Below are 14124 nucleotides of genomic sequence, written 5' to 3' on the forward strand. Positions count from 1 at the left end.
CATAATTTTTTTAAAAAGGAAATTAATTTATATTATTTCTTTTAAATTTAAATTAGTTTTATTAATTTTCTTTTAATTTTTAATTTAATCAAAGAAACACATTGATTACGTAGAAGTTAACCTATGACACGATTGGCTAAATAAAATGAATTGAACATTTTGGCGGTTTAAAACCGCTAGAAAATGTCATCACTTGAGGCAGTTAATATTCTGTCACGAAGTTAACATTTTTCGCCAGAAAAAAAAACCTCTAGTAATTGCCCAATTTTTTGTAGTGGAGAGGAGGAAATTTTTAAAAAATTTTATTGTTTTATTCAATTTTTAGAAGAATGGAGGAGAAGAAAAAAACTATTAAAATAATTTAAAATCTCTTCACTTCTCTTCCCTCCAAATCTCCTAATATTGTAGGAGAATTAAAATTATATTCAGACAGATTTTTCTCCCTTAATTTTATTTCTCTACTCTCTCTTAAAAATTTAATTAAACATAAAAGTTATAAAAATTTCTCCCCTCGTCTACATTTCTTCTCATCTAAACACTATATAAAGATCAAATAGTTACCCCTCCCTTCTCTTATAAATCAAATCACAAATAAGATATTACCTCCTTCTCTTCATTAAAATATATCATTTCCTAATATTTTTGACTAAACAAAGTTTGTAATCGCTTATCCCCGAAACTGAAATACCCCATTTTCAAAATATATATATTTAACTCTATTGTCGAATACAATTCTCTTAATGGTGGCGTATCAAGTATTATGAGTATTTATGTACACCCCTCCCCCAAAAATTAAAGAGTATTAGGAGTATTTATAATGATAGAATTAAATTTGAACCATACAATTATAAATAAACAGTTTGGATTAAAAATTATTTAATGAATACATGATTACTTATAAAAAGTCACGTGATTTTGTGATTTAATATTAACTATATATATGATAAATTAATTATTTTCTAAAACTATAAATAAAACTAAGATGATTTAATAAATGATTGTTTAATAAACAATAACTTTCACAAAAATATTTATCAATTTTACTTGTAAGAGTGATTTTCTTTGCTGATGCTTCTAGTATATTCCACTTTAGATATACCCTTTTTGAGGCTTGTAAAAAATTATGATCTTGCAGTCGAACAACATTTCTCTTCATAAACATTATTCAGTGAAACAAAAGAAAAACGGTTTCTTTTTGAAAGGCTATGCAGGAGCTTTGCATTATTCTTAGCTTATTGGTGTAGCCTAATGGTCCTCATGATTCCATTGTATGCGTTTTCTATGAAACCTTTGATAGGAAAAGTTTAATAACAAAAACTTTGACAAAGAGTAATAATGCAGCGGAAATTAAATCTTCCTACTTGTAAGAATCCGCAAGGAGCATTAACAAAATAGAACAAAAAATAGATAATCCAAACACACAAGAAACATAGATATTTAAATAGTGCTTACAATCAGTCAAAGTAAAATCGAGAACTGCTTATAATTGAGAAGCAAGAAAATGGAAAAGCTCCAAGATAAAGCTATTATTGCAAAACAGTTGAATATGAAATGTTACGTCTTATGAACCTACTGCCCAAAAATTAATCTGATTCAACAGTAAATGAAACTCCAATTGCAATTTAACAAATTCTATTTGGTAGATATGCAACATGTAACTTTCTCTTTTCTTTTCTCCCTATATTTTGCTGTTATTTTCTCAAATTGAGTCACTCTTACTTTATTCTAATCTGACCCCTCATTACAAGAATTTTGTGGATTAGCGAGAGAATTTAGCGAGGGATATAAATCCAAGCTATTTGCTCGCTAATTCGCGAGGGATTGGCAAGGAACACAGTTTCTCTCTAATCCCTCGCGAATTAGCGAGAAAATAGCTTGGATTTATATCCCTCGCTATTTTGCGACCAACCTTTATCTCCTCGTAAATCCCTTACTAAAGTTAATGCTTCTTTAGCGAGGAATTTAGTCCCTCGCAAATGCCTTGCAAATCCCTCTCTAAATTATGAGCCAAAATAAAAAAATGAATTTTTCATCTAGCGAGGGAGTTTTCTTGTCGCAAATCCCTCGCTAATGAATTATAAGTATAGCCCTCGCAAATCCTTCACAAATTAGGGAGGGAAATTTTTTTTCGCTAATCCCTCACAAATAAGAGATCACATTGCTTGCAAAACCCTCACAAATGTCTTGCAAATTTAGAGAACAAGACCCTCGCAAATTGCTATTAAATCCCTCGCAAATTTAAAGAATAAATCTCTTGCAAATTGTTTTATAGTGTGTTTGGATGGGTAATTTAAATGGAGTAATTCATTTATTTGAAGAATTTCAAATTCTTTGAGGTGAAATACGTTGTTTGGATAGAGAATTTATAAAGAATTTGAAATTCAAGTATTTGTAAAATTTCTTGAAATAGTAGAATTTCAAATTCTCCTAAAAAAGTAAGAATTTGAAATTCCTCATATTTTTTTTCTTTTTATTTCACTTATATATTTTTTATCTTATCTCTTATCTCTTCATTTTTTTAATTATTAAATATTTAAAAATATTTTAAAAATTATTAAATATTATCTAATATTGATTTTAAAAATTATTTAATATTTAAAAATTAGCTAATATTTATTTTTATAAATTTAATTTAAAAGTCTCAACATATAAACATATTCTTAAAACCAATTTTACCATGGTGGAATCAAATTATCATATTCAACATAATAATTTAAAATTGAAGAAATTTGAATTAACTTATCCAAACAAAATATTTTAAGAATGGTAAAGTTAAAATTAAAGTAATTCAAATACTAAAAATTTAAAATTCTTTGAATTTGTAAAATTTTTCATCCAAACACACGTTAGAATTATTTTCCTTATCCTCTTATCTTGTCCAATATATATATACATATATATATATATATATAAAAGAAAAACTCAATAAAATTATTGATTAAAAGATAAAGTATACAAATTTTTATACTTAATTTATTGAATAAAAAATTTAATATATAACGCAATTACATTCATTAAATAACTCTTTTAAGATATACTTTTGAAGTAACTAAATTTTCACTCATATATATTTTTTAAAACCCACATATATATCATCATAAATGTTAAATATAATTTATATGTTTATAATATGAATTTAGTCCATGTATGTTTTATTTTCTTAATTTTGATAATTTAAAATATTTTTGTTTATTTTGATTTAGATATGAATTTAGTCTTTGTAAGTTTATGTTTTCTCAATTTTAGTTCTTATAAATTTTTAATTTTTTTTTGTCCTTATAAATATTCATTTTTCAAATTTTATTCTTTAAATATTATAATTTTTCTTTCACTTTAGTTCATGTAACTTCGTACTAACAACTAAAAATTAAAAAGAAAATATATAAACTTATACTGACTACACTTTAAAAAAATATTATAAAAATTGAAATTGAGAAAGAATAATCCTATAAAAATTAAAAATAATTTTAAAAAATTGAAAGGATCAACATTAAAAAATTGTAAATTAATATTTAGCTTATATTTCATATATAATATTTGAAAATTTAGAGTAAGCATAAATTAAATATATAAGTAAACACGATGATGATTAAAATCTTTACAAACTTGTATAATTTTTAAAACTCCAGATTTTTTATTGTTAGACAGGTTCACGTCAAAAATAATTATTATTTGTATGAGCATTTATTTATAAACAGGTTCACGTCAAAATGAAAATAAATTAGGGAATTACATAATATAAATAAAGATAAAAAATTATTCATATAAAAATGAATACAAGATAAATAAATAAATAAAATTGACCGCTGAAATCTCAATAATAGAAATACATTAATTTTTAAACTATTAAATATTTAAAATTAAATAATAATTTTTAATAAAATTTGATCTTAAATCTTAATATGTATATATATTTAAAATTAATTTTACTCAAAATAAATCAAATTAGTAAATGTACATTAAATTTCAAAAAAAAATTAAATTGACTCGTAAAACTAAAATGTTTAAAAATATAAAAATTAAAATTAAAATAATTTAAATTTCTAAATCTCTAGTCTCGTTAAAACATTAAGGGGGGTGTATTGGTTTAGGATTTCGTAAGATTTTAAAAGACTTTTTTTAGTAAAAAAGTAAATTGGTATTCAATCAGAATTTTATGTCACTTTAAAACAATCTAGTGGTATTCAATCTGGATTTTCAAGATTTTTCAAATAGTCCATTAAAATCCACTAGTATTCATTTGAAATTTTTTACAACTTAAAAACAATCCATTGGTATTCAAAAATATAAGGATTTTAAAGGATTGTTGTGTGAGAGGGATTTTGAAGGACTTTCTAGTATTATCTATAAATACCAGATTCATAAAACAATCCCATCCAAACCCAACAAATTTTGAAGGATTGTTTAAAAGGATTTTTCAAGTGTTTCAATAAATTTCAAGTGAGTTTTTCATCTTTTTTTTCTATGCTCCTGTCTTCTCCATTTTTTCTCTACTAATAATATTATACTATTGTTCATTGCTCATATATAATATTGTAGTACTGTTCTCATCACATTCTCCTATTTTGTGAAACTTTGATATGTAAATGATAGTGTCATTGACTTGCTCTATTTTTCTGTTCGTTCTCTTTAATTCACTTGCTTTATTTTATTCTATGTAGTTGAATTTGTTCCTTTATATAACAAAAAAAATGCTTGAAATTTTAACTTTTAAGTGATAATTTTTTTATAACACACGTCAAGAAAAGAAAAAGGTGAAAGATGAAATTGATATCATAATCTCTAAATATATATATATATATAAGATGAATTTGTTAGGGTTTCTGTAAGTAGAATGAGATGAAAATGAATCTTAGTTGGGGAAAGAACCCTCTCAGCATAAAAACTGCGAACTCTCTCATTCTCTTGAATTTGATACTCTTATCCCTCCTTTTATAACTCAACAATTATTTTATTTTTTTTACTATGAAATTTTCTTTTTATTTTTATATTGTGAAATTAAGATTTTTTTTATATTTTTAAAAAAGAAAATTAACATAAGACATTGCAATATCTAATTTTTTAGGGTTTAGGATTTATGCCTTCATTAGCTTATTTTTTTAAAAATGAAATATTGTTAAAATATTTGTTAGAATAATTTACATTTATAAATATCGTTAAAAATTATCATATAATATATAACTAAAATAAAATATATATATATATATATTTTTTTTTTCTATATCTAAATACTTTCGTTTATATAAAAAGGTTATATATCTAAATATTTTTTCAGTATCGAATATATTAATTTTTTATATATAAAAAATTATCTTTTATTTCTATATTTTTCGTTTTTACATTTTTTTATAATGATTGAGATATTTGATCCATTTGGATAGCCAAGATACATTCGATCTTGTATAATTAGTGTGCTTCTAAAAATAATAATATAATTTTATTGATTTTGTCTCTTATCCATAATTATTTATATATCTAGTTTTTAACATATATTATTTTAGTAATTCAAATGGGAGATTCACATGGAAATAATAAAGAAAAAGAAAAAGAGAAAGAAAACTATGAAGCTTAGACCAAGAAAGATTCCGATGAATTGTTACAATTGATAGTGGATGCTATAAAAAGATGATAGAATATTATGGAGAATTATTATTATTATTTATGTAGACATTATTGTTTTTTTTATCTTTAACTCTTTTTAAATTTGAATGTATGAATTTTTTTTAAATCTTATCAAATGTCAAAACTCCACAAAATCCCACAGAATCCATTAAAATCTTGATTTAAAAGTCTTGTAGAATCCATTAAAATCCTGATTTTAAATCTTGTAGAATCCTGTAAAATCTTAAAAGTTATGAAAATCCTGCAAAGTCTTTTAAAATCCACAGGATTTTTTTTCACTAAGTCTTTTAAAATCCTAATCCAATATACACCCCTTAAAATCCGCAGGATTTTTTTAACTAAAAAAGTCATTTAAAATCCTAATCCAATACACGCCCCTTATTTTTTTCCCCTAAAAAGTAACTTATTTTATTTTAATTTTTAATAATGCTATTCCAGTCTTTATAAACTATTATAAATTGTAAACATTTAATATAATTTTTATTTATTATAATTTTGTTATTATAGTCAATATCATATCAACATTAAGATATTTATATTAATTTATTATCAATTACAATAAAATGTTAACTAGTGTCTAAAAATTTATTTAATAAAATATAATACATATATATTTTTTTAAAATTAAAAAGAAGGAGAAAGAGAGAGAGTTACATTTTGTTTGCATGTGATTCTGTGAAGATAAATAAATAGAAGAAGTGGCAAAGCAAAAATTCCAGAAGCCAAAGCTTCACATCACAAACCCTAATCCCTTTTTCTCTTATCTTCTTCTTCTTCTTCCTCTCTCTCTCTCTCTCTGCAATAAACATGTCTCACTTTGGACGGTCTGGTCCTCCAGACATTTCCGACACTTACTCTCTTCTCGTTCTCAACATCACCTTCCGTAAGTTCTCTTTTTCTCTCTCTGTTTTTTCTGTTCAATTGTTCAGCTAAACCCTTAATTAATCCTTCAGGCACCACCGCCGATGACCTATTCCCTCTCTTCGATAAGTATGGGAAGGTTGTCGACATCTTCATTCCCAAAGATCGAAGGTACTTTCAAATTTCAATTCATTTCTTTTCTTTTATTACTGCATTATTTATTTATCTATTTATCTAACATTTCTGCAATTTTATTTTTTCTTCGTGAAGGACCGGTGAGTCGAGGGGTTTTGCTTTTGTGCGTTACAAGTATGCTGATGAGGCTCAGAAGGCCGTTGATAGGCTCGATGGTATGTATGCTTATTATTCGTCTTGTCGTTTGATTAGTTATTGAATAAACAATTTTTAACTTTTCAGGAAGAATGGTTGATGGTCGTGAAATAACTGTCCAGTTTGCAAAATATGGGCCTAATGCTGAGAGGATGTAAGTTCTTCAATTGTATTTTGTTTTTTGTTTATTTATTTGTTAATTTTTTCATTTCTGTTGTAATTGTTGTGCTGTCGAATTTAAACCTTAGCTATGTCTACTCTGTTTAACTTCTACTTGGGTGGATAAGCCCTTTTTCTTTGGAAGTATTTGTCATTGTTCGAATTGATGCTACTCTCTTGAGAGACATCTACTGCGGTGGAATCTTAATTTACAAATCTATTATGCCGGTATGTTTGAGCTTAACACTCACAGGGGCAGTGGTGGTGCTGATAAGAATTAAAACATCTAAGTGGTATTCTCATTATTTTTTCTCTCAATTTGGATTTTGGCAAACAAGTTAAAACAATTGGTTTATAAAAAGTACCCAAACAGACTCTTGTGTTTTGATCTTTTATAACCAAAAATAAATAATTAAGAACAATAATCAGACTGGCCCCTTGCTATGACTTTCTCCATTTTCTTGCATGATGTTGACCTATTTGCTTGTGGAATGTATGCATTTGTCTGTTGCTTAGTTCACCTTTTCAATTTGCAGTCACAAAGGAAGGATTATTGAAACAGCCGAGAGATCAAGGCACAGGTCAAGGAGCCGCAGTCCCAGGAAAAGGTATGGTGTTTTAAATTTCCTTGCTGCTTCTAGAGTGTTGGGATTTTAGTATCTTCAGAACTTTTTACTACCACTGTGTAATTACTTTTCTTATTGATTCGACAAATTGGACAAGTGTGCTTTGATTGCTTGTGATGAGATGAGTGGGATATTTCAGTTGCATGTGATTTCTTAGCTTTGATTTTATGTTGTGAAAGGTGTCTGCACTTCATAGCTAAAACCATCTTTGGGAATCTTTGTTGTTAGATTGAGTGCTATGTTGTTGTGACAATCAAACGCTGCTTCATGCAATATAGTTCTGGACTTTAATGAAATGTTAGGTTACTTTCTGTTTTCAGCTCATTAACTTGTCTAATTGAAAGAATCTTGTACAACATAAAATGAAATATGGTGACTATAGTGTCATACCATGCTTATAGTAAGTGTATGTTTTTTGTTGATTAATGTTCGAGAGTGCTCCCCCCCCCCCCCTCTCCTCCAATAATTTTATGTTAGGTTACTTTCTGTTTTCAGCTCATTAACTTGTCTAATTGAAAGAATCTTGTACAACATAAAATGAAATATGGTGACTCTAGTGTCATACCATGCTTATAGTAAGTGTATGTTTTTTGTTGATTAATGTTCGAGAGTGCTCCCCCCCCCCTCCTCCAATAATTACCAGTTATGCCATCTTAGCATAAAATTATGTTGTGGGAGATGTTTTCAACAGAATAGTGTTTGGATTACCTTATTTTGGTAAATATTTTCTTTTTTGCAGCTTTTAGTTTTCGAGAAAACATGTTAATTACTCCCCAAAACAATTGATTTTCAAATGTTCCAAATTCTATTTATCTGATCATTTTGAAAATTGCTTTTGGCATTTAAAATGGACTTTTGATAGCCAATATGTTGATTATTGTCAATATTTGCAGGTATCGTGATGATTACAGAGACCGGGATTATAAGAGGAGAAGTCGTAGCAGAAGCTATGATAGGTATGAACGTGAAAGGCACCGTGGGAGAGACAAAGATTATCGTCGTAGAAGCAGGAGCCGAAGTACTAGTCTTGATTACAAGGGTCGTGGGAGGGGACGCTTTGACGATGAGCGTCATAGTAGAAGCCGGAGCAGATCAGTTGATAGGTCATCCATTGATATGATGATATCTAGCTTTTTCAATTATTTTTTTCATTTATTATTATTATTATTATTTGACACTTCTGTTGTTATTCTCTATAGCCGCTCCCCTGCACAACGCAGTCCTAGTCCTCGAAGGAGTCCTTCCCCTCAGAGGAGCACTTCCCCTCAAAGGAGTATTTCCCCTAGGAAAAGTCCACAGGGTGAAAGTCCGGCAAATCATAGCCCTGGTGGACATTCTCCTACCCCTCGCAGTGTCTCACCACGTGGTCGCCCTGATGCTTCACGAAGCCCTTCCCCTCGTAATTCAAATGGTGATGTAAGTAATTTTGGTCTTGAACATGAAGTAATAAAATTACCAACTTTGCAGTAAACAAGGTATGTTTGTTTTTACCTATTGTGACTTTTCAATTTTGTTCTTTTGCAGGAATAAGTTATGGATGTTTATACATGAAAAGTTCTGGAGATGCTGGACTATTGCACCTGTAGCTGTTTTGCTATGGTTGGATCTTTTAGTCTATGTGAACGGTGTTATCAGAGTCCTGGAAGGATTTTATGATCTAAGTGCTGTTTGGTAGGATCAGACCTCCTTGATGTTTGAATATTTTAATATTTGGACTTTGCTATGTTGTCTACTTCAGTTTTCAGTGACTATTAGACCTTGCAGTTGATAGGTTAATATCTCATTTTGAGGGCTTTGCCATCTTATTTTCATACTGTTTGCATTTTCTCTCTCCATATCTTCATTTTCATTCCCACTTTATAGGAAGGAATGACTGTGTTCTAGTTAAAGCTCAGTTAATTTATGTTGAACAACTTATTGGGTTTTTATAGTTATGATGGAAAAGTGATGGGGCCTGTTAGGCGCATGTTGACTTTGTTGCTGTCGATGCTGTTTGTGTCCTTGATGATTGGTCGTGAATTTGATGCTGGTTGCAAGAGTATGCTGGTTTTAGGACTGTGATTGTTTTACCAGTATGCTGATTAGACAGACAATTAGTTGACTTGGTTTTTCCTGATTGATCTGATCATTGGTAAGCTTTTTTGGTTTACGTTTTTGTTTCTTCTGAGATCCCTCATAACCACTGAGAATTCTGATCTTTGATCTGGTAACCGTGTTTGGTGTTCATTGGAAAAAGTGTCCTGAAAGGGATTCTTGATGCTGTGACGAACACAAGTTCAGCATTTTTTGACATGTAGCTGTTGCCTCGTAGGAGTTGGACCTGTCATTTGTTGATTCAGATGCAGATATTTAACGTAAAACTGTGGGTACTAAATATGAACGTTAATGTGCTGGTGTTTATTTCAAATTACAGTGAAGGGAACAATGGTAACACATACTTTTTGAGGATATTTTAATGGATAGTTTTTAACATTGACCTTTCAAGATTATAGCATCTGCTACTTAATGTAGTTGAGTTACGTTTGTTGTAGCACTGCTCCATGACACTGTAGCTGTGAGGTGGTAGCTGATGCATCTTTTATATGAAATGCATGTGTTCGTGAATAATTTGAAGAACTAACCAATTACGTAGCTGACTGTTGCTGCCCTTTTTTGCTGTGTTCGGGTTGGCAATGGTATTAGCAGTTGCTACTGATGATGCTGTCTAGCTGTGCTGCTGGTTTCTGTTGATTCCAAAGCCGCGTGACAGAATTGTTTTTCACTATTGAACTGGTGATTTGTTTTTGTAGCTTAATTTCAGTTATTCATTTTTTTTTCTTATGGCATAAAAAGGTTTACCCCTATTGCTTGTCTATTGTTGCTTTGGCATTTTGATCAATATCGCAACATTTTGTTTTGGTTAACTGTTTGGCAACTGAAATAACAATTGTTTTAGAGATGTGTTTCTCTTAAATTTGCAAGTTTCCTCGAGTTGGTGGTGAACTTTTTCATTTATTACATTTGTTGGCAATTTCTTCTTTGAGTAACTGGGCTGCTATCATGTCAGATAATTTATATGTATGTTGTGGTGATCTGGTAAAGATTTTTAGTCTTGAAAGTATAATAAAATGTCGTTAATCATTTTTTTCACGAGGAATGTTGCACATAATAAAATTGTAAAACTTGTACATTATTTTTATGTTTATCTTTTTTCATCACTTTCATTTATTATGAAGAGATATTAAGAATCGGGAGATATAAAACAAATGTGCAAAAATGGTACGATTAACATTAATCTTTTCCCCACCGGAATCTTGTGTTTTTGGTAATAGAAAGTCAAGTGTGTGTTTATAATCTCGGCACAGTGCTGTTGTATTAAGTGGAGACAATTAATTGCTTTGCGTTATCTAAGCACAGTGAGGAATATGAAAATACCCAGTTTTAATCTGGTGTAAGTATAGTTGAATTTTTGCGTTTTACTTCATAGTATGTTTCTTGAACTTGGATCCTCCATCCGGCGTGCGTATGACCAAATAAATTAAAAGGACACATTCGAGAGATGAAACCAAATAATAGTGATAAATAATAGTGAAAATGAGGCACATAGTGATAAAATTTAAAAAGTGTGTAGTTAAGTTCAGAATAGTGAAATAATTAAGTAAATTAATTAAAAGGTATAAAGGTAATAAAGTGAATTAATTAGGGATAAAATAGTAAAAAAAATGTGGACACTAAAATAAAATATTTTCTTTATTAATTTATAATGGTAGTTATAGATAAAGGAGATAAAGAGCCGTAGAGGCTGCAGGGGAGAGTGCCGGAGAGGATCCGGATCCTCAGCGTGGATGAGTAAGACTCTGTCCATTTCAATAATAAAAATATTTTGTTTAAAAGATCCTATTCTGTATAACATGAAATTATAATTTTTTTAATTTTAAATATAAAATATACCTTAATTTATATATTTATTTTATAATCACTATTTATACATTAAACATCAGCATCTTTTTTTGTGTGTTTTTAGAGACAATATTTTTTTTTAGAAATTCTTTTAATTTTCTATCTAATTTAATTTTTATTTATTATTATTTATAAATTAAACTTTAATATTTTTAAATATAAAATATCGATAAATAAAAATAATCTTGTGCTACATATAATTTATCATATTTAAAATATTACTTAAAAATATTTATTTATATAAATTTTAAATATAACATATATGTAAACACAATATTTTTTTTATATATAATTTATTATAAAGTTTAATTGTATATAAACATGGCTAGCTATGGCTGTTTAGCAATTAAAAAAACACTCATCTCTCTAACCTTCCATTCTATTTGTTCGTATGTATCTTATTTTCTTCTTTTCATATATATCACTCCTCTACGTATCTGTGCAGCTCCGAATCAAGTATTATGAACGGAAAAAATCGTAGTCGAAAGAGGAGACGACATTAAGTAAGGTATTTCATCGAAAATTAGTAATTATTGGTAAAATAAATAGATATTTCACACTTGTAACATAATTGTAAAATATAAAAATAAATAACTGAGTGCGGCAATCCACCTTCTATTCTCTAACCTCAGTTTCTCCTTGTTCTAATTCTCCCAGAAACATAGCTATTGTGTGTTAACTTCCCTTGTTCCCCCTTTCATAATGGTGGTACGAAATACTGAGATTATTGGCCCTAGAAGAAGCCCACGGATTCTCTAATGGAAAGAACTTTTTAAAACTCATGTTGGTTCGTTCATAATTTGTATTTAAACTACTATTTAATAATATATAATTATATAGTTTTAGATTTTAAATTCTTAAATAATTGTTATTATAGTTAAATCTTCTAATAGTGTAAAATAAATTATTAGATGAAATTGTCAAAAAATAAAATCTTATATATTAGAAGAATGCTACCAATACATTTTTAACACGTTTCTAATGAGTAAATAGTGTGTACTATTAGAAGGATTGACTTGAATTCCTTTTTGCCTTTGAAATTTTGATTTTTTTCATTTATCAAATTTAAGATTATTTTTTAATCTATAAAATAATTACATATTAGACATCAAGACATTATTTCCATATTAAGAAATTTTTTTTAAAAAATTAAATTTGAGAGATAAAAAATAAGTTTGACCCAACTTTAAATTGAAATATAAATTGTTATGGATGATAATTTATTTATTTTTCAATAAATATCTTAAAAGTATTGCTTACTAGAATTTTTTTATCAGTGTAAAAGGTTTACATTAATATTAAGTAAAAATTGAACTATTTTAGTATTTATTGGAAATTATTAAAATTTACAAAATAAAATAATTTTCTTTGATAAATTTCACTTATACTTAAAGTCTTATAAATTTGTTCACGAAAAAGTAAGTCTTTTAATTGATAATAAAGAGGAGTATGAGAATGTATTAAAGATAATAATTTATGAAGTGTTTGAAATCAAAAAAAGAAGTTATGTAAAAAAAGTTAATTAAAATTAATTTCTTTTATATAATTAGAATATATAACTCCTCCGCACCAAATTGATTCATTTATAGAGTAAGGTAATATTAGAGCACCCCAGCGGGGTGCTTAGATGTATCTTAAAAATAAGCAACACTGTTTATAAGAATTTGTCATTGGAGTAATCTGACGTGGCAACAAAAGTTCAAATTTTTTTAGCTTCATTACTTCAGCAAGGAATAGTGCTTAGCACTATGAAATTCCAAATGGAGAGGTGTGATTGGCTCATCTGGTTCCAAGCTTGAACGTGCATGAAGGTTTCGCAAACAAAAATCAAAGAAACCAGGAACTGCCGGAGAGCATCGTTGTCCTTGCACCAGCGTCGTTGTCCTCGTGGTCATCGTCAGCTCGTCTCCGTCGACGTCCGCTCTGCCTTCCTCTCCCCGGTCGACGCACTCCAAAGCAACGTCGAGATCCTCACTCACCGTGACGTTGTCGTCCTCCATAGCAAGTCCGGCGTCGCTCGACGCACTCCACGACGACTCGGGATCCTCGCCACCAGCCACGGCCAACACCCACTAGCCACCAGCCACCAGCCACGACCAACACCCACCACTCACCACCCACAAGAGAGAATGAGAGACGAGAGAGAATGAGAGAAAGAAAAGATAGACGTTGAGAGAGAAAGAGGGAACAAGAGAGAATGAGAGAAAGAAAAGAGAGTCGTTGAGAAAAGATAGAATGAGAGACAAAATATGTAATTCCTTTTTATTATTGTTAACTTTGTTGTAATTTTTGGTAATTCTTTTTTATTGATTTTTTTTGTAATTTTTAGTAATTCTTTTTATTATGTAATTTCTTTTTATTATTGTATTTTTTTATTATGTAATTTATTTTGTTTATTATTCATATTTATATATTATCCATAATAATTAATTTTTAAAAAAATTTATCATAAAGTGTAGTGTGAGTTGTCAAAAAGTTTAGTATGAATTGTAAAAAAGTGGAGGTGCTTATAAGCAATTCTCATTGGAGAAAAAATTGTAAAAATATAATATGAATTGCTTATAAATAACATGGCACAGTGAGACCC

The 14124-nt window shown here is 28.6% G+C and overlaps 1 protein-coding gene across 6 annotated transcripts; it reads left to right on the top strand.

Moving 5' to 3' along the window:
- The first annotated feature begins 6323 nt into the window (after window positions 1–6323).
- Window positions 6324–10580, top strand: LOC109801053 (uncharacterized). Of its 6 annotated transcripts, none has more exons than XR_014433429.1 (10): window positions 6594–6654; window positions 6754–6833; window positions 6901–6967; window positions 7509–7580; window positions 8492–8701; window positions 8798–9014; window positions 9123–9269; window positions 9530–9729; window positions 9835–10025; window positions 10130–10580. XR_014433429.1 is itself a non-coding variant. In XM_020362023.3 (8 exons), the coding sequence occupies exons 1-8, from the start codon at window positions 6430–6432 to the stop codon at window positions 9126–9128; spliced, it is 807 nt and encodes a 268-aa protein (XP_020217612.1). In that variant the 5' UTR covers window positions 6324–6429; the 3' UTR covers window positions 9129–9253. The 6 variants fall into 6 exon arrangements, 3 of the variants coding, with proteins under 3 accessions (XP_020217612.1, XP_082929298.1, XP_082929302.1); XR_014433430.1 differs by having other exon boundaries at window positions 10213–10580; XR_002239995.3 differs by having other exon boundaries at window positions 9835–10580.
- The last annotated feature ends 3544 nt before the right edge of the window (window positions 10581–14124 follow it).

This window comes from Cajanus cajan, chromosome 1 (genome assembly GCF_000230855.2).
Source record: "Cajanus cajan strain Asha chromosome 1, NIPB_CcT2T_4, whole genome shotgun sequence".
Classification (NCBI taxonomy): Eukaryota; Viridiplantae; Streptophyta; class Magnoliopsida; order Fabales; family Fabaceae; genus Cajanus; species Cajanus cajan.